This window comes from Echeneis naucrates, chromosome 9 (genome assembly GCF_900963305.1).
Source record: "Echeneis naucrates chromosome 9, fEcheNa1.1, whole genome shotgun sequence".
Classification (NCBI taxonomy): Eukaryota; Metazoa; Chordata; class Actinopteri; order Carangiformes; family Echeneidae; genus Echeneis; species Echeneis naucrates.
Genome location: NC_042519.1, coordinates 11,790,724 through 11,809,353, shown reverse-complemented (window position 1 = coordinate 11,809,353; position 18,630 = coordinate 11,790,724). Strand labels below are relative to the sequence as shown.

The 18,630-nt window shown below is 40.8% G+C and overlaps 1 protein-coding gene across 1 annotated transcript; it reads left to right on the top strand.

Annotated features, from left to right (window-relative positions):
• The first annotated feature begins 219 nt into the window (after positions 1 to 219).
• Positions 220 to 18,601, top strand: serinc5 (serine incorporator 5). The gene is made up of 12 exons (XM_029510162.1): positions 220 to 411; positions 9,143 to 9,310; positions 12,958 to 13,136; positions 13,363 to 13,445; positions 13,570 to 13,663; positions 14,097 to 14,308; positions 14,498 to 14,590; positions 14,903 to 15,029; positions 15,492 to 15,561; positions 15,777 to 15,813; positions 16,398 to 16,542; positions 16,844 to 18,601. The coding sequence occupies exons 1-12, from the start codon at positions 385 to 387 to the stop codon at positions 16,986 to 16,988; spliced, it is 1,380 nt and encodes a 459-aa protein (XP_029366022.1). The 5' UTR covers positions 220 to 384; the 3' UTR covers positions 16,989 to 18,601.
• Positions 18,602 to 18,630: the final 29 nt, after the last annotated feature.

Below are 18,630 nucleotides of genomic sequence, written 5' to 3'. Positions count from 1 at the left end.
TTATATTATTACATGGTCTGCTGATGTTTCTAGCCATGAATTCATTACACCCAGTTAGGATTCATACCGAGAGCCCGTATACATCCCATGCTTGTTTTCTGCGTAATTACGTGGCCTGATGTTCATTCTGTGGCAGAGTCGGCTCAGCTTTTGTTGCTGATGTGCAGTTAGTGGGAGGAGGGGCGGAGGAGGAGGGGGGAGGCAGCAGGGAGGGAGCCGGATCCCGGAGCACGGAGCCCGGAACACACACAGGCAGACGGACAGACGGACGGACGGTAAGGTGGACTCTTCCGCCGCCGTGTGCTGCTCGTTTCATGTAAAAGAAGGAAGCAAGAAGCCGACTGGTCCTCCTCTCTCACACGGATTTTATCGCTGCCTGGCACCATGTGCACACCGTGTTGTATCTCGCAGGTGAGGAACAACCAGCCGACTTCACAGCTGCTTCGTTGTTGTTGTTGTTGTTGTTACCACATTGAGCCGAACGTCGATTGGTTTTTCACCGTGTTTGCTGTTTGTGCTGCTGTTTCACCGACAGCTAAACCCAGAGAGCTGTTTTTACGTGTGTGTGTTTTTAGGGGATAACCGACCCCATTGTCTGTTTCTGCTGCTCCAATAACTGTATTTCCCTCATTGGACTCAATAAGTTCAGATGAGCCACTGCTCGACAAAACCAGGGTTAGGATTAGACCCGGTCCCGCGTCCGTCCTGTCTCTGTCTCTGTCTCAGTCTCTGGGTCCGTCCTGTCTCTGTCTCTGTCTCTGTCTCAGTCTCTGGGTCCGTCCTGTCTCTGTCTCTGTCTCAGTCTCTGGGCCCGTCCTGTCTCTGTCTCTGTCTCAGTCTCTGAATCTGTCCTGTCTTTGGGTCTGTCCTGTCTCTGCCTCAGTCTTTGGGTCCGTCCTGTCTCTGTCTCAGTCTCTGGGTCTGTCCTTCCCCAGTCTCAGTCTCTGAATCTGTCCTGTCTTTGGGTCCGTCCTGTCTCTGCCTCAGTCTTTGGGTCCGTCCTGTCTCTGTCTCAGTCTCTGAATCTGTCCTGTCTTTGGGTCTGTCCAGTGTCCTGGGTGGAAACAGGCAATACAACATCATATAGGCCCACCTAATGTAGGTAATAAGTGAGTAATGAGTTGCCTGCGTCCATGAGTCAAATTACTATTTTCAACACCAATGATAGATTGTCGAAAATTAATCCCCAATAATTTGGATGACTGTTTCTTTTAAGTCGGCATGTGTGTGGGATGTGTAACCCTGGTTAGAAAAAAGCTAAAGCTTTTAAATCATCAGTTTTGACTAGGTGAAATTCAAGGTTATTTAAGATTTAATCAAAAAATCATTAATAAGTTAATCAATAATGCAAATCATTAGTGATTCTACTGGTAGTGTTGTTAAATTAGATGAGAGGTATGAAATTGTAGAATTACCCAGAAAAACAGAGAGCTAGTGGTGCACACATAAAGTTGGAGATATGTTTGTATATATGTTTGAGTGTTTGGTTTGTGAGGGAAGCCGGATTGTTTTTGGCCTCATGATGACCACTGTGCTGCTCTGGTCAGGAATTAAATTACTAGGATTTATTCCTCAAGAGGAGAGCTCACGTCTATTTCCTGTTCTGTTACCAAGTAAGGGAAGGATTAATAGACACTAAAATGCAAAAGTAGGTTTTGTATTTACTTTCGCGTAAATGTATAATTAACTTTTTTTTTTTTTGCATGTGGCATATGTGCAGCTATATATAAATTTAGTGGTTCCCAAATTGATATAAGGTCAGTTAATTTCCACGTAGGCCCAGAAATTTAGGGCTGGTGTTGTTTGGGTTAGATTTGGATAGAGAACCAGACGTGGTGTGGGAGCAGCTTGCTTGTAATTTCTCTGTGGGACCAGGGATGTATGCCATGTTGTGGTGAGATAGGGGGTAGGCTTTAGCTCAGTGTTGAGTGTTGTCCAAAGTGCTGCAAGCGTTGGCTGTGACTGTGGGACAGGACTGAAACCATGTGGGTGTCTGTAAGTGGTGTTGCAATGGCACAGGCAACTTTGGCAGGGTACACAAGTCAGGAGGACTTAGAGAATAAAAGACATGTCATTCAGCGGGCATCCCTCCTAAAGTATCCTTCAGTCCGACATTAAGTACTGACCCTATACCCGGGGCCCCTGTGGATGTGCAAAGAGAAAGAGATTTTGTAATATTGCACAAGTTGTCTTTGTTAATCAGGGTGGCACAATATAACCAGTAGTATTTGCTGTGAAAAGGCATTAGTGAGCAGTGTATCATGATTTATCTTACTTTATTTAGCACTGCAATTTTGTGGTGGATTTCCTTTAATGCTCATTCAACAGGTCTAGTATAATGTAGCATTTCTTCAAGGAGGATTTCTCCTTTTCTGAAGAATGCCACCTGACTGGAATTTGATCCTTTAACATATACAGAGACTAATATAGAGGTTCCCAAGCTATCATGTAACATTCAGTCCAGCAGTGCTCGCCCTAACACACCTATCACCATCAGATGGCTGTTTGATCTTGAGGCTACGGCACAGCAGCTGTAATTCCACTGTGAGGCAGGTGAGCCTGGAAACATGTGCCGATGAGCTGAAGAAAAAATACAGCCTAAGTAAATAAAGCCAATGAAGCTTTATAGAAGTCACCGAAAATGCAAGATAAATTTCAGTTTCAGTCATGAGATTAGATTCACTGATCTACTGCGGGCATGTGAGACATGTCTGCTATTCCCAACTTCCTCTCTGAAATTTTGCAGTGGTCAGCAGCTAGAGTGAGTTTTCCCACAGGGACATCTTTGGCCATCTTCCATCTCTTTTGTCTCCCTTTGAGCTGTCATACAGCAGTGATAACGTCTTCGTCAGCCTCCACTTCTTCATATCTTCTCTCGGGTTGTCTGAACAATTTTGGGTTGAAGGTGCTGATGTAATCGTGTGAAATCCCTGCCTACTGTGAATGGTGCCTTATATTATCAGAAAGGCTGTGATATCATGTATGAGTATGTGTTACTTAACCTTCACTCTAACAATAGAAACAATACAAGATAGAAAGTATGAGAGCTTTCAGGTCAAGTACAATGTGTCACTCTCTTAGACTGTACCTGTTGATCTCAAACTGTGTATTTTGACTCTTCACTGTACCTCCGTTCATTTTTTTGGTCTTTTATGTCCCGTTTCTGTTTTTCTTTCGGAGGACCAAAGCTTCTCTCTATTGGTTGTAGCTAGGGGATATATTTGCCAGAAGAGAGGCAAAGACCTTTTTTGTGTATTGGAAACAGAGAAGTGATACATTTTTGGTGTGTATATACAGCTGCCTAGCTAGAAAGACAATAGAGGAGCCGTCATTCACAATAAGGGGAAACTGAAATAGGCCTTGGTCTAAAAGCAGAAAATGTCCTGGCTTGTGTCTTATGCATGCTCTCTCTTTTTTTGTTTCACTTTTCCCTCTTTATTCAGTCTCCTCTGCACATTTTCCTTCACTTTATCCAACATCCAACAAGTATTGTTTTCATTTGAGAAAAGCGGGTGTGTCTATAGTTTTCTCTGAGCTTTTCTAATGCTATAATTCACTGTGGCCAACCCAGTGTCCACTGTCATTCAGCTCTAACAAACAGGGAGTTCCCTCAGTTTGAAAACAGACAGCTACAGAACAATATAAAGACGGAGATCAGCATGTACGAAAGTAAAGTAAGATGGTGGATAAAGACAAATTCATTAGATATCCCACTATTGCATTCACTGGAATTTTTTATCCGTCTGTCCTCTTTGGAAGTTGTTGTGACGTTCGTTTACTTTATGGGTGTGCTGACATACATTATTCCCACAAAAGAAATCACTTCCTCTTTGGTGTGCTTATGGTTTGCCTTTTTTTTATTCCAATTCTGGCAAATGTAAAGAAAGCATATTATATCAGCTAATGAAGGTTTTATTGCGTTTTTAAAAACTTGGAAGGGAAATGTGTGCCAGCCACAGCAGCATTGTTACTGTGCCACATCCTCCTCTCACACTACCAATTGCCTATTGTACCAGTAATACTTTTTTTAGTGTAGGTTTTGTTTGATAATACTCCCTTTAAAAACTTGGGATGTGTTGTTGACATGTTTACATGGGTGGTTGACCTATTTAGAGGGGAAAACTCGTAACTGGCTCTCCATCTGTTAGCCCTCTCTGTGATTCTTCTTTTGCTGTGCTTACCACGATCAAGTGAGTGACCTATTTTCACGGGTGCTCGGTTGCATAAGTAGTGGTGTCTGTGTGGTTACATATATTTGTGTTTATCTCTGTTCTGTTTTTTTCCCCCTAGTATTTACTGTTATTTTGTGAAACTGCAATTCTTCTTGTCAATGCCGATTTGATGATGATACAGCGGCAGAGAATGGAGGGAAAAACACGGCAATTGTCATCGACAGTCCCAATCACAGATGTGGGTTTAGGATAGTTTACATAAAAGACTGCATCATGTTTGTTGTTGAAGCCTCCTGCTGTAGGTCAGAGACCATGCTGAACATGGCAGGGTCACCGAGTCTAATTCTGTCACTGCTGCTATTTGATTTATTTTGAATAGCGTTTGTGTCCATTTCCTGAGGGTCTTCTCACGGCATTGTCCTCCTTTGTCCATCATCTCTGCATAAAGCTGATTTCACTGTGTGTATGTGTGATTGTTTTAGCAATGTTGTGTCTCTCATGACCCCAGAACAGCCGTAAAGTAGTCAGGCATTGGGGTGTCAGTGATGTAGGCTAAAGGGCAGCTGATAATAACAAAGACAGGGTTAGGAGGAAGAGAAAATAAGAAGGCAAGAGACAAAAGAAGATGACAATGCGTTCTTAAATAACAGAGAGGGGGTGCAGGAAATGAGTTGAAGAGAGTGAAACAAAGCTTCAGGCTGGGTGAGAAAGAGATGAGTCTTTGTTTCTTGTCTCACAAAGACTAGAAAGATTTTGTGGTTGCTTGTGAAAGTCTGATTGAGTTAAACTTTAGACCAGAGTATGCATAGTGGGTAACTTTTCACTACTTCCCTGTTTTGCTCTATAGTATCGGACGAGGCTCTTTGGCAGCTGTGGATAAAGTACTATGATGAGCTAGCGGGGGGTTGCTACTGATGCTTAAGTAGTGATGTGCACAGCAAACATGCCAACCACCTGCTGACATGCTGGTGGGGCCGACAAGCAGTGGAGCAGGGGCTTGAGTGTATGTCCCATGAAGTGGATAGGGTCAGAGTTTGTAACCATGGATATTCTTTTTGTGCCTGTGTGTGGTGGAATTCCCCAAGACAAATTTCTCTCCTGACTCCCCCTCCCTCTATCTGCTCTTAAGAGTTTGCTGTCGGGCCCCCTCACTGTGTGCAGTCTGCTGGTGAAACAACCCCTAACTAATGAAAACTAAACATCCTCACAGCTTAAATTGTCCTGTTTTTGCCGGCTTACTTTCAGTCTGTTGTGGTCGATTAATTGCCCATTGAGAAAAAACATGTGGGTGCAGCATAGACAAAGGAAATGGCTTATCCTGTTAAGCTGTGTGCGGCGCAATAGAGCACAGAGGGTACATAAATCAAGTGTGGTTTAGATTCAAGGCTTGAAATATGTGGGCGCACAAAGGCAGAAATATGCACACGAAGATTTGAAGGCAGAATGTTAATACTCGCTCTTCCAGGGTATCTCAAAGCATTGGGAAATTGTGTGTCCATGTATGAGCTTCGCCCCTATGCCCACAATTATGGAGAGGAAATTGAATCACCCAAGCTTTGTCTTGAATTGGACTCAACTGGGCCGATGCTTTGATCAGGCATCCAAGAAATCTTTGTGTTTGCCTCCCACAAAGGTAACCCGGATAAATTGAGCTCAAATTAAGGATTTGACCTGTTTTCCTCTTTTGCAGTGTGCATAATAAAATTGGATTTGAACCTTGTAAGAGAATGAACTCTTTTAAAACAAGTCATTGATACAGTTAGTGAAGTTAGTGATATCAACCACAAGCTGAACAATAGTTGGTTTTTGGTGCCTGACAGAGACTCGCTGTCTCTTCTCAAGGATACTATAGCAAGACTGATGCAATTATTTTAAAAGCGCTTGAAGCCAGATTTTCAGATTTTATTAGTCTGTTTCATATTTTCACGTTATCTCATCCAAAATGTGCAGATTTGTTCTTTATTTCATAAAGGTTTAATATCCTGAGTCATTAGTCACAGCATGTGGCTGAGGGATGAAGCTGATAATGTTGGCGCAATCTAAAAAATTCCAGAGCTCTTCAAGGTTGAACATTCAGCTAACAGATGAGGGAAGAATCATGTGCAACAATAATTAGTTACAATTGGTTTTTTCTTTGCTTTTACTGACTTTTTGTCATTTATCAACTGAGACCTAAAAAAAAAAGAAGATAAAATCAACAATCATGTATCAAGTGCAAGAGACAAATTGATGCCTTCTCAGCTCTTGGACAGGATTGAGTGGCTATTGGAATTTACCATGGTGCTCCAATAATGCTATTGGAGTTTGGTTTGAGATAGGAAACAGTTTAATGAAAAATTCACACCACCACCATATATCTCACAGCAAAAAAAAAAAAAAGAAAAAGGCTAGACCGTTAGAGTCAAACAAAAAGTACAACTGTCAGGGAAAGCTTGGTGTGGAGAATGTAGGAAAGCATGTGGTCAGGGGGGCAGCTTGATCCTGACCATGTGCCTGCGTGCATCCATCCGTCTGCAGCATTCCACACATCTCTGGCATCTGGAGCGGAACGCAACACATCAGCCGATGTTGCACACTAGCTTTGCCACCCAGAACCCGGCTTAGGACCCAAACTCAGATGGGAGTTAAGATTACTGTTAAGACTGAAAGACAGATTGAAGTGATGCTGCTTGGATGTATGACTACGTATGGAAAAAACTATATAATGTATCTAAATTTATAGAATACATATATGGAAGGAATTGCCAAGATGACTTTTGAACCAACTTTAGCATTGGCTTGTGTTTGATTACTAAAATTCTCGCTCCTCTCCGTGTGTGGCTGGCGGGTTTTGCTGCATGTTGTTCCCCCACGGAGCTCTATTCTCAGTTCCTCTCTTTTGTTCAGTATTTAATATAGGCAGAATTTCATCAAAGCCAAAACCGAAACTGAGTTACTTTCCATACCATTAAAGTACACCAGGGACATACACTGGTGTGATGGATTTTAAATCTTTGTTCTTAGCTTACACAATTCGGGGAATTCTTTGACCGAATATGTAGGTTTTCCAGAGTCATGACACTCTCAAATTGACTAGCCACTTCTTACCTAAAGTCATAATGATAGTTCCTAAAGAAATGTTTTTAACTGCTCCTCAGAAAAACTCATCTATGTTTTTGGCCTTGGCATGTGAGTCACTGTAGCACGTTCGCACTTGCTTATCACATAAACAGAAAATATATACAAAGCGAGCCAATGGGCCTTCCAGCAGTGAAGCACCCGTGTAACAAAACTCTCACCACAGCAGTGTGTGCTCTGCAGACTGAGAGCTAGAAGGTTGCACAGGCAAGGTGGGCTGCCTCCAGAATGTTGTTGTACTTTAATTATAGAGCCTCCTCTTTCCTAAATAGAACACAGCCTGTCTTTATGAGACTGTTCTCCTATGTGAGAGGCCTGTCAGAAGAAATAGAGTAGGCCTCTGTGTTTGTGATTTTCAAACAAGAGACCTCACTGTGCACTGGCCGAAGGCTGCCTCTGTGAAGGAGGAACAGGGATGTGCCCCTTGTGGTAGAAACTATGAATGAGTAACGAAAAAACGAGAAAAAGCTCTTTCGCACAGTTTTCTTCTGTTCAGAAATTTGCCATAAGTTTGTCCGCTCCGTCAGACCAGCGATAGTAAATGTTGTAGGATTGTGGAGGCTGAAACTCTGGATTTTTGGAAGGAATCAAGACACTCCCACACATAGTTGGTAAAATGACTTCAACTGCTGATAAGCTTTTTAAAGTGTTTAACCTTGAAACGGCTTTATGAATGCGATGTTATGAATATTTTAAATACTGAATTTTACAAGACGAAGCAGTGGTGCTGTCACATAAGATTGCCCGGCAGTGGGCCAGTAAAGGTCATGCAGCAGTGCCCAACATGAACAAAAAGTCTCAAAAATCAGCAACTCATGTCTTTCAATGATTCAGGAGAAGAAAAAAAAAAAGATCTCAGAGTCTGATGTGGATGGCAGTTTATCCAAATTACAGCAGGTATCTCAACAAACAATTGAGTGGATCTGACCCCAGGGTCTGAATACACACTGAATAGTACCTCTAAACCATCTTCTTATCTATCCCAGAGGCCCGTCCTATCTTCACCTGAGGTCACAATCCATTCCTTTTTAAAATTCTAGTTTGAGCTGATCTGCTAAGATTAAAGTTAATCTTCCATTAATCTATTGACTTTTTGAGCTGGTGTGCCACCATTAAGGACAGTCTTTTTCCTAACTTTATGGCTTTGGGGATTCCTAATCTAACCGCGGCAGATGTCCCCTGGCCTGGGGTTTTGTTTTTTTTTTTAATTCCTAGGTTGCTAATTGTATAGGCTGGGGTCTTTTAACATTTCTGTGTTACTAATTGTATAGGAGGGGTTCAGGTCTGGGTTGTAGCCTCTTTAAATTTCCTTAATCTCCCAACATACGCTCTTTAGGGTAATATAGTGTGTGCCATACAACATTGTGCCTGCCAGTGTGTATACTCTCCAGGGACTTCATGGCTTAATATTTAACATAATGTGTGCTCTGCATGCTCCCCATACAATGTTTATCATAATGTTGTGCATCACACTATCTGACTCAAAATTTCCTTCAACAAGATCACCAGAGCTACAGTTACTCATGTTGGTGGAGGAATTTTTACTGATAAAATAAAGGATAGTAGGGTAGTAATTAGTAATGTATTCTCTTGAAAGCTAAATTAATAAAAATATGTCTCTGCTTCACCCGAAAATGTAATTTGTGTTTCATTAGTTTTACAGCTGTAGCGTCCACAGCTGACACAGTTTCAAAAAGAATAAGTAATCCCTGTTCCTCCATCAGTGTCTCCCTCCCCCTGTCCCCTAAATGCATTATATCTTTACCAGGTGGCTCATGATGGCGTGGAAAATTGTGAAAGTGATATGCTAATGTTTTCCCCATCCCTCCCTCCTAATATGTTTCTGTGTGCAGCTGGCCTGCTGCTGCGGCTCAGCAGCCTGCTCATGCTGCTGTAACTGCTGCCCCAAGATCAAGCAGTCCACGGGGACCCGTTTCATGTACGCCCTCTACTTCCTGTTGGTAACCGTCGTCTGTGTCATCATGATGTCTCCCACTGTGGAGCAGGAGATGAGAGACCACGTGAGTACATTAATCCCACACTGTAATGTATCACCTCGTTAAAACACACACACAGACTCAGACACACACTGCCCAAGCTGATCCAATCTCAAGTGGGCAGTTTCACCCAAGACCCGTTCAGAATGCCTTTTAGATCCAATCACTCATACCACATTTAGAGGTGGTCTGGGCCCAAATTGTTTTAGCAATATGACTTTGTCCCATACCATTCAGGCTTCACCACAAGAAATTTTCAAATGGCAAGCCTTGAGCCGCACACAGTATGCTGATCCACTCAGCCTATCTTTGCCCTATTCTCTCTCTCTTTTTATAATTAAATTTGTTAATATAATATTTTCCTATTATAAACAGCACATGAATATTATATAATATTTAAATTCTCAATTAAAGAGTCCCTATGTGAAAGCACAGCACAGAGAAAAAGATGTTTCTTTCATCTAGGACTGGCACCTGAAATTGAATAATTTGCGAGTCGAGCATTGTTTTCTTTGTTTTTGTGTCAGACGGTGTGCATTACAATGACAAGATAAAACAGAGAACAGCTTATAAAAATGCACCAGGATAACATTTCAACCGGGATTATAAATAAGAGGAATCAAATATATTTTCATCTTGCAGGGTTAGCTGACCCACTTGCCAAAATAAAAATCTAGTTGACAAACATGCACTGGTAATGCCATTAATCTATTTTAAAATGATTTATTTATTTATTTGTTGTTTTTAACATTTCAAATTAAAAGAAAAGCTTGATCAAAACGGAAATCAGTGGGTGATGCCCATCTCATTATTCTGACAAATCCATATGGTAGCCCAACATTATGTGTCGGCAGTTCAAATAGGCCATAATTCAAATGCTATATCATATGCAACAGTTTATGCAATAAATGCTACAGCATTTATTGATATTTAAATACTTAAAAGTGCGTTCCCATGAATGCTGCATAGGACTGTGTTAATGTGGTCGTAACCATCACTGGAAGGAATGCCAACAGATTTTCTGATTGCTGCTGATACTCTGCATTAAAAAAGAGGAACGAAAAGTCAAATTTTAAACGGAGAGTAGGTGTGGTGGTTTAGAATATGACTCAAAGAAAGTGAAGTGCTTCCATAGTACAGTGAATGTACAGTACAGGCCAAACGTTTGGACACACCTTCTCATTCAAATGAAGAGGAAAGTTTGTCCAAACATTTGGCCTGTACTGTATATTAGAAATAAAGCTCATGTAAATGGTATGTGTGTAGTGCAATGGCTTGTGGCTAGTGAGCAGATGATGTCAGTTAGTTGTTCTCAACATTATTTTAAGGAGACTTAATATTCACAGCTAAAACCAGACTTGCTGTTATTTTAGTTATGTATGACAAAATTTAAATATCCATGTTTTATTTTATGATTTTATTCTAGCAACCGTCTTTGTTCAGAAACAAATTTGTTTGTCCGCGTAAGTCTCAAAATTTATTTCCTTATTCTCGATTTTGAAGTCTTAATTATTTTGTTTTGAGAAATTATCCTGAAAAGAAGAGTGGGAGTTGGCTCCAAGGCCAAAGTGAACAGGCCAACAATAGCCCCAATGCCATAACCTTTTCGAACCACTTCTATGCCCCCCCACCCAACTTCATAAATTTTACCGACAGCAAAACATGACTGAATGACTGTCTGACTGTCATTCAAGAGAAGGAATGATACGACATGTTATGTGAAATGCTGACTGACATGGAGCACGGGTGAAAGCCAACATAGAGAGCGTGTTTGCAGAGGCTAATTTACGCACACATTTTGAAATTGGAGTTGTCAGCTGAACTTTTGGTTTAGTTTTTGCTGCAAATAGAATAAAAATTCCAGGGATTTTACTGCATTATCCTGCCAGTGCTAACGTGGAAGATAAAAGAGTTACAGAATTGCTACAGGCAAAGCAGACATCCCACTATTTTACATGATTATCCCATGAGTGCCTACATAGCGACCTTACTGGTCATGGTGGGCAAGGCAGCAGCTCAGGCTGCCAGCCTCTTCTTTCTTACCACCCACCAAGCCTCAGAGGTTAGAGGACACAGAGGGGAGCTGCTGTTCTCTTTTAGATATGCAGCTTTTATGTCGTTTTCCTCAGTGTTACCCCTTTGAACACTCACAGTGGAGGATTATTATCAGGCTGACTTTTCCTGTGGTTGTTTTGAAGGCCTTTGCAGGCTCTGTTTTCTGCAGCTTATTATCCTCCTCAATTGGGTGAGTCATAGTTTAGTCATAGTCTGGCAGAATGGTGTATGGCTTTGTCAACTCTTTGTCTGTGTTTGTATTTATAGCTAAATATGAAGATATATGTATTTACAAGTGATGTTCCAGTTTCTAGGTACTGTGCAATATGTACAGTGTCAATATTCAACACTCAAAGACTGAGTAAACAGAAAATAATGATGTTACTGGGAAGAATAGCTTCTGGTGCCTCTGTTACCATGGCAATGACTGCAAGCTTCCCTAACTGAAAGCGTATTTGAAGATGGTGATATTTTTCCACCAATCTTCTTCTGCTGTTTTTTCTTCCATCATTCCCTGCCAGTGTCTACAGCACAATATTAAAGCCACTCCCCACCGTGTGTCTCCTCGTGAGAGCGGAACCTTGTAAGAGGCCCATCCAGGCACAAAATGGCCTCTTATAGCCCCATGCAAAGCCTGCTGAGTTACACACACACACACACACGTATATACACATATACACACACGTTGTCCGTCACACACTGAGCACAGTGGGAAGTCCCAGCTAAGAGAGCAGCCTTTGTGCATATGAGAGAGCTGGTCTTTTCTCAAAAGATTTACAGCAGTCTGACCGGTCTGCCCCTTTCCCTCATAATCACAACACCATGGACATGCTAATATGGTCCTCAACACGAGACAAAAGTTCCAAAACAGGCTTTTACCTCTTCGTTGTGATCTGGCCCTGGACTCTGCAACGCATTGAGGAGACAACAACTCAATCTGCTGGTGTCTCACCCTTGTGTGCACACTTTAAGGACCAAAGTACTCTACCAAAAACTAAATGAAAGTCAAAACATGTAATATTCTAAATGAAAGATCTGAAATGAAATGAAAGAAATTTAAAAAAAAAAGATCTGCAGTTCTGGTTTTTTTTTTTTTTTTTTTTTTAAATTGAAGCCTTGAGTCTGGCAGAGGACATCTCTTCTGCTGGTACTGGTAAAATTTTCTGTTGAAGGCTACTCACCCTTTTGTTTTTGTTCCACAGGTCACTGAACTTGGGAATACATTTTGAAACTTTATGTTCAGCCTCCAGTCTCTGTCTTACTTGTGCTCCCCTCTGCCTTTCCCTCTTCCCGGTCCCTCTGACTTGCTGACAAAAGGCAGTTAATTTATTCATCTGTGTCTTTTGTTTGTGTACACTGACAGTTAGTTGTAAGGCCCCTTTAACAGCCTGTAGAGAACGAGGGATGAAAGAGGGCTTCATGGAGAAAAAGAGGGGTTGTTGTCACTGCCTGTTCTCTCTTTCTCCTTCTTTAGAGGCGTGACACTCAGAATAGACACTATTGGGCTCTTTCACTGTGGCCGCATACTAGACAAAAATAAGCAGTGATGGGGGGTTTTCTTCAACACTATAATGATCTAATTTAAGTATTTTCCCTTGTATTCCCTTGTCCATTAGATCCCATTCTACAGCAACTTGTGTGAGACGTTGAATGCAGGAGAAAACTGCAAAACTCTGGTTGGCTACTCTGCCGTTTACAAAATGTGCTTTGGCATGGCCTGCTTCTTCCTGCTCTTCTTTCTCCTCACCTTACGAGTCAACAACAGCACAGGCTGCAGGGCAGCCATACATAATGGGTGAGAGCATTGCCTCTTTTTCAAAGTTAAACTGAATTTGAGCTCTTGGGTAAATGGAGGTATACTAACATTATTTGTTAGTCGCCATACTCACTTGGAAGTGAGACCATACAGGAACATGCAAAATCAGACACTGCCAGGAATCATTGCTTTGTATGTTATTTTGCTGATTGTTTGGATTTAATCTTCATAAAACCTCTAACTTTATCAATGTTTGAAATTTTAGGTTCTGGTTGCTGAAGTTTATCTTGCTGGTGGCGTGCTGCGCTGGTGGGTTCTTCATCCCAGATGAGGAAAACTTTCTCAAAGGTAAAAATGGGACATTTGACTCAAGGGGGCAGCACTATAACTTATTTAGAGGTTTAAACGGTTGTGCTGGTCTTCTCGTCGTTCAAAACAATGTCTCCACCTCTCTGCCTGTTAAATCCTACAGTGTGGCGCTACGTGGGAGCCATTGGTGGGTTCTTTTTCCTGCTGATCCAGCTCATGCTGTTGGTGGAGTTTGCACACAGATGGAACACAAACTGGTGAGGAGATCATGTCTTGTCACTGTGGCGGTTATGTTCTGTTAGTTATATAACACTAACCTAAAGTCTAGCTCACATGAAAGCAGTTGTTGGCAGTTTGACATTCCTCCATGGGATCATTTTGAATAGTATGGAAGAGAAAAAAAATAAGTTGCTTATGTTTGTTGTTTTGTTGGTGGAGGGAAGACTTGGCACCAGGCTGTCCTTTGCTCTTTCACAGGATGCATATGGTTGGATTGTGCACATGCTTTCCTCTTTCTCCCTCACGGAGATACAGCACACTATCACAACAGTTCAGCTGAAAAACTTGAAATTGTTTGGTCACCTGTGAAGTTGGCTTAAACATCTCAGTATGAATTAGGATCCAGACTTTGCTCTTTTCCCTATTTAATTCTTATTTTTTGACTATACACATTTTTTTAATTATACATAGGAGTTCAGGAGTAAAACATAACCGGCTGTGGTATGCTGCCCTGGCCTTTGTGACTCTGACATTGTTCAGTGCTGCAGTGGGAGCCGTGGCCTTCATGGCTCTGTTCTACACTCACCCTGAGGCCTGTTTACTGAACAAAATCTTCCTTGGTATCAATGGCAGCCTCTGCTTCATCATCTCCCTGTTGGCCATCTCTCCATTCATTCAAAAACGTGAGTCTGTACTCAAAAGTGCTTATCTCATTTGACTGTGTAATGCAAATCAGAATATAACAATATAATTTACATTACAGGTTGGAAAGTGGTGATAAGGATTACCTGTGATTATTTTTTTTTAATATTTGTACCAACTAAGGAATTTCCATAAGTATAACCATTAAAATGTTGTATTGACCCCTGCAGTGCAGCCCACATCAGGCCTGTTGCAGCCAGCTGTCATCAGCGTGTATGTCATGTATCTCACCTTCTCAGCATTCTCCAGCAAACCAAAAGAGAGTAAGTATGAACTTATAGTTGTCTTTACTTTGTAGTCACACCCGTTATTGGCTACCAGCATGGATCAACAATTTTTGCCTTGGTTTACTCATAGGTTGGATTTATTAGGGCTGCAACAAAAGTACCACCTTAGTACTTTTGTACTTCCTGAATGTTCTACTATGTGTCTGTTTTTAGTGCCCCCCACACTCCCTCTGGCACTACTACCGAAGCACTTGCACACTTTTTTCCTTTTCCCCTGATTCCTTAAAATACTCCCTCTATCTCTTCTCTCATCTCATCCATCTTTGTTTGCACATTCATTCTCTCTAGTGGTGGAGTTGGACGGTATGAACACAACTGTGTGTGTGTTTCCCTTCAACTCTGGGATGGAGGGCGATAAGAAGATTGTCACCGCTTTGGGAACCATTATTCTGTTTGGTTGTGTCCTCTACTCTTGGTAAGACATGCATACACACACATTACACACAATCACACTGATCCCAATCTCAATGTCGACACATACAAACCAATTCTCCCTGCAACATAAATCTGTTTATTTCTTTGAGTTTTTGTTGTCATTTATGATAACATGCTAAAGCTAAAGTCCCAGGCTTTTAGCTGCAGTTCTGTTATAGCCATGTGCAATAAAATTCATTTGTTCAATGGAAGCATGTAGTGACAGAGACAGGGTAGTTTTGATTGGCTGTGGTTACCTTAACGTGTGAGAGACAAGAACTATGGCTTTTTACGTTTGCACACATGTGTTTCTCATTAAGTGGGAGCATCGTGTCTCTTGTGGTTGTTCCTTGAAGGAGAGGGAACTGCAAATTATTGGAAAAATACATACTAAGTAATTACAACCTTTCTCTCCCTCCATCTGTCTTTATATTTCTTCTCTATTTTTCTTTCTCAACACCAGCTTGACGTCCACCACCAGGCGAAGCTCTGCTGCTCTGAGGGTGTGTAGGAACAGTGAGCCAGAGACTGAGGTAAATACACAAAATTTTCACATCACACTGTGTTGTTTAATGAAATATGCAGACTGGTAAACAGATTAAGTGCCAATGACCAGGCACTAGCAGTTAGACATCTTTATCACATTAAAAAGATGAGGCCCAAGAGACGCAAAATATGTGCCTCTATTTGTGAATTTTTTTCAAAAATGCAAGCCAAGGCAATAACCGCTGTTTTGTACATCTTGCAGAGGGCTCGTTGCTGTTTCTGTTGTGGTGATGACACAGGTGAGGAAAGTCAAATAATTCCCGCTTCACCAACAAATCTTTATTTATCGCCATCGCCTCTCCAGCCTGCACAGTGTGAATGCATATGTCCCCAGCCGTAGTGTTTGCACACAGAGGGGCTATGCTTATTGCTATTCCTCAGCCAGATTGAGGATGGTGAGAAAGTATTGGTCAGCAAACACAGATGATGTCACTGTTACTAGGTTAGTATGACACAGGGAAGCAGGCCGTTAGAAGTTGGGATTGTAGGTAGATTCACACTGCCACCTGCAGGAAAAAATACTCTCTTATGTTTTGGAAACTATAGCTCCATGAAAACGACATCACTTGTGTGTATATATATATATATATGTATATGTATATATATATATATGTATATATATATATACATACATATACATATGTATATGTGCTTTGCTTGGAAGTTAAATAAACAAGGTAATTATATATTAATTGATTTGAAAGAATAAGTCCAGAAAGGATTCAGACTTAACATATCACACTTTCCTCCAGTGTTTCAAGCTGTTTCAGCCACTGTCCTACTTCGCATGATGTTATATAAAATTTTAATGTTTACGTTTCAGATGACTATGATGATGAGAAGACTGGTGGAGGTCAGAATGTGGTGTATGATGAGCGAGAGGGGACGATTTATAGCTACGCTTACTTCCACTTCGTCTTCTTCCTGGGTTCCCTGTATGTCATGATGACTGTCACCAACTGGTTTCAGTAAGTGTGAAACACTTTGTGCTGTGCTTGTATGTGCACACAATAAATAGAAGGCAATAGTAGGCAATAATAGACAGAAACAATAGCAATGAAACAACAAACAAAACCACTGAACCAATATTACTGTTTAGTTTCACTCTGTGTTAATTAAAAAATTTCCTTATCTGATTTCATCAAATTAATAATCAATAATCAAGCGCACTTGTTAGTAAAGGAGAAAGAAATTTTGTTTTTAATAGGATTAAAATTCAGCCCTGATGTTTGTCTTTGCTCAGATTCTCACCATGTTCTTCTTTTACAGTTACGATGACCACAAAATTGAGAAGCTCTTGGAGGGGAGCTGGTCAGTGTTCTGGATCAAGATGGCTTCCTGCTGGGTCTGCCTCATCTTCTACTTTTGGACCCTCATTGCTCCCATGGTCTGCCCAAAGCGTTTTGAGGCCTGAGATGCACATCGCCACTGTATGATCAGGCCGCTCTGATCCTGATTGGATGTAAGCAGGCAGAAGCTGTCACGCTGAGCCAAGGGACCAAAATAATTCCCCCTTTACATCGAAACTCAACCACGTACTACCCTCAGAAATAGAGGATTATCTGTTGCCTTTTGTTTTATATGCTAATGTTTCCTTTTCATTGTTGACAATGTTAAGCTTTTTTTTTTTTTTATTATTATTCTTTACTACCACTGACTCCCAGAGTTTTGAAGACTTCCAGGTCTGAAATTACAGAGAGAATCATAGGAGCTGAAAAGTGTTCTTCATAATGAGAGGCATCCAGTCCCTGTAGATTTCCTGATAATGTCAGACTTGAATTTTGTAAGTGTTTCTTGCGTGTGTGCGTCTGTTTGTGTGTTTTTTGTTTTGTCTTTTCTTGGATTTTTACTTGACTCTCAGTCAGACATTACAGTTAGACCATAAAGTTGTAGCAAAGTTTTTGGACAAATCTATTTCAAATTAAGAGATGTAAAGAGAAAATCTGTATTTATTCAAGTGTGTCTTAAGTAAAGAAATAATGGTGGCGGCATTTGAATTAGATTTGGCCCTGACTGTATAAAAACTCATCTCTCAGGCTCACATGTAAGCTGTATATGTTTAAGCTTTGTTATATTTTCCCCTTTTGTAGGAGTTTTCTATGCAAAGAACACACTCTTTTCAATATTAGATACCCAGTGTTGTGATGTTTCCACTTAGATCACAAAGAAAAGTTTCAGATTTTATTAATGTCACTGCTCCCTTTGAGCTAATTCTTTTCTTAGTAAAATTCATATCACATGTACAGCATTTCCTGTCGTTATCATTGGTGTACAGGGCAGAGCTCTACAAATCAACCTGCCTTATGTAAGAGTGACGTCAGTGGAGAACTGCCTCCCTGCTCATAGCTCAGTGACATAGATGAGGAATGTTTGCCAAAGGTAGTTATCAGAAAACAACCATCTCCTCTCTCAGATTGGTCGGTCTGTTACAGAAAAACACATTACTGAGAGCATGATGCCCACACAGACAATTCAGCTGTTCACTTGTGGTTTTTTTCGTGCTATAATAAAGGCTTTTTTCCTTGCCTTTTGTTCCATATATCAGTCCGCAATGGTGGGCATAAAAAGGTAGCATGAGTGCTTTTATTGGTGCGTTTTTCAACACTGGATGTTGAGTTCAAATTCAAAGACCTTTAGCTGTATGTTACCTGTGAAACAACTTTTATTTTGTATTGTATAAAAGCAACAATATGTTGCACATTGTTATCTGCAAGTTACTTTATGTTTCTCACTCATCAATAAAACAGTTTTGTCTAAATGTTTCCTAACACATTTTATATTAACCAATATGTACGTTTTGGCTAATGTTCTATGATCGGTGGAAAATTTGATTTAAATGACGCTTTACATACCTGCTGTTGTGACTTTTTATTTTTTAAAAAATGTCTGCATTTGAATTATTGGCATGAATGTAGAAATAAAATGGTGCTCATCAGCTTTGATATCAAGCAACTTAAAAAAAAAATCAGCAGGACTCGCGGTGAAGACTGTATAAAGACATTACTTTCAGAAACCCCTTTTGACCAAGTTGTACTTAAAGGAGAGAGATGTGGGTG

What these genes read in the sequence shown, in the direction of transcription:
- serinc5 (XM_029510162.1), top strand. Translation starts at nt 385, where the DNA reads ATGTGCACACCGTGTTGTATCTCGCAG. An exon ending in GGTTGTGTCCTCTACTCTTG is followed by an intron (nt 15,030 to 15,491) that starts GTAAGACATGCA and finishes TCTCAACACCAG; the next exon opens with CTTGACGTCCACCACCAGGC. An exon ending in ACTGTCACCAACTGGTTTCA is followed by an intron (nt 16,543 to 16,843) that starts GTAAGTGTGAAA and finishes CTTCTTTTACAG; the next exon opens with TTACGATGACCACAAAATTG.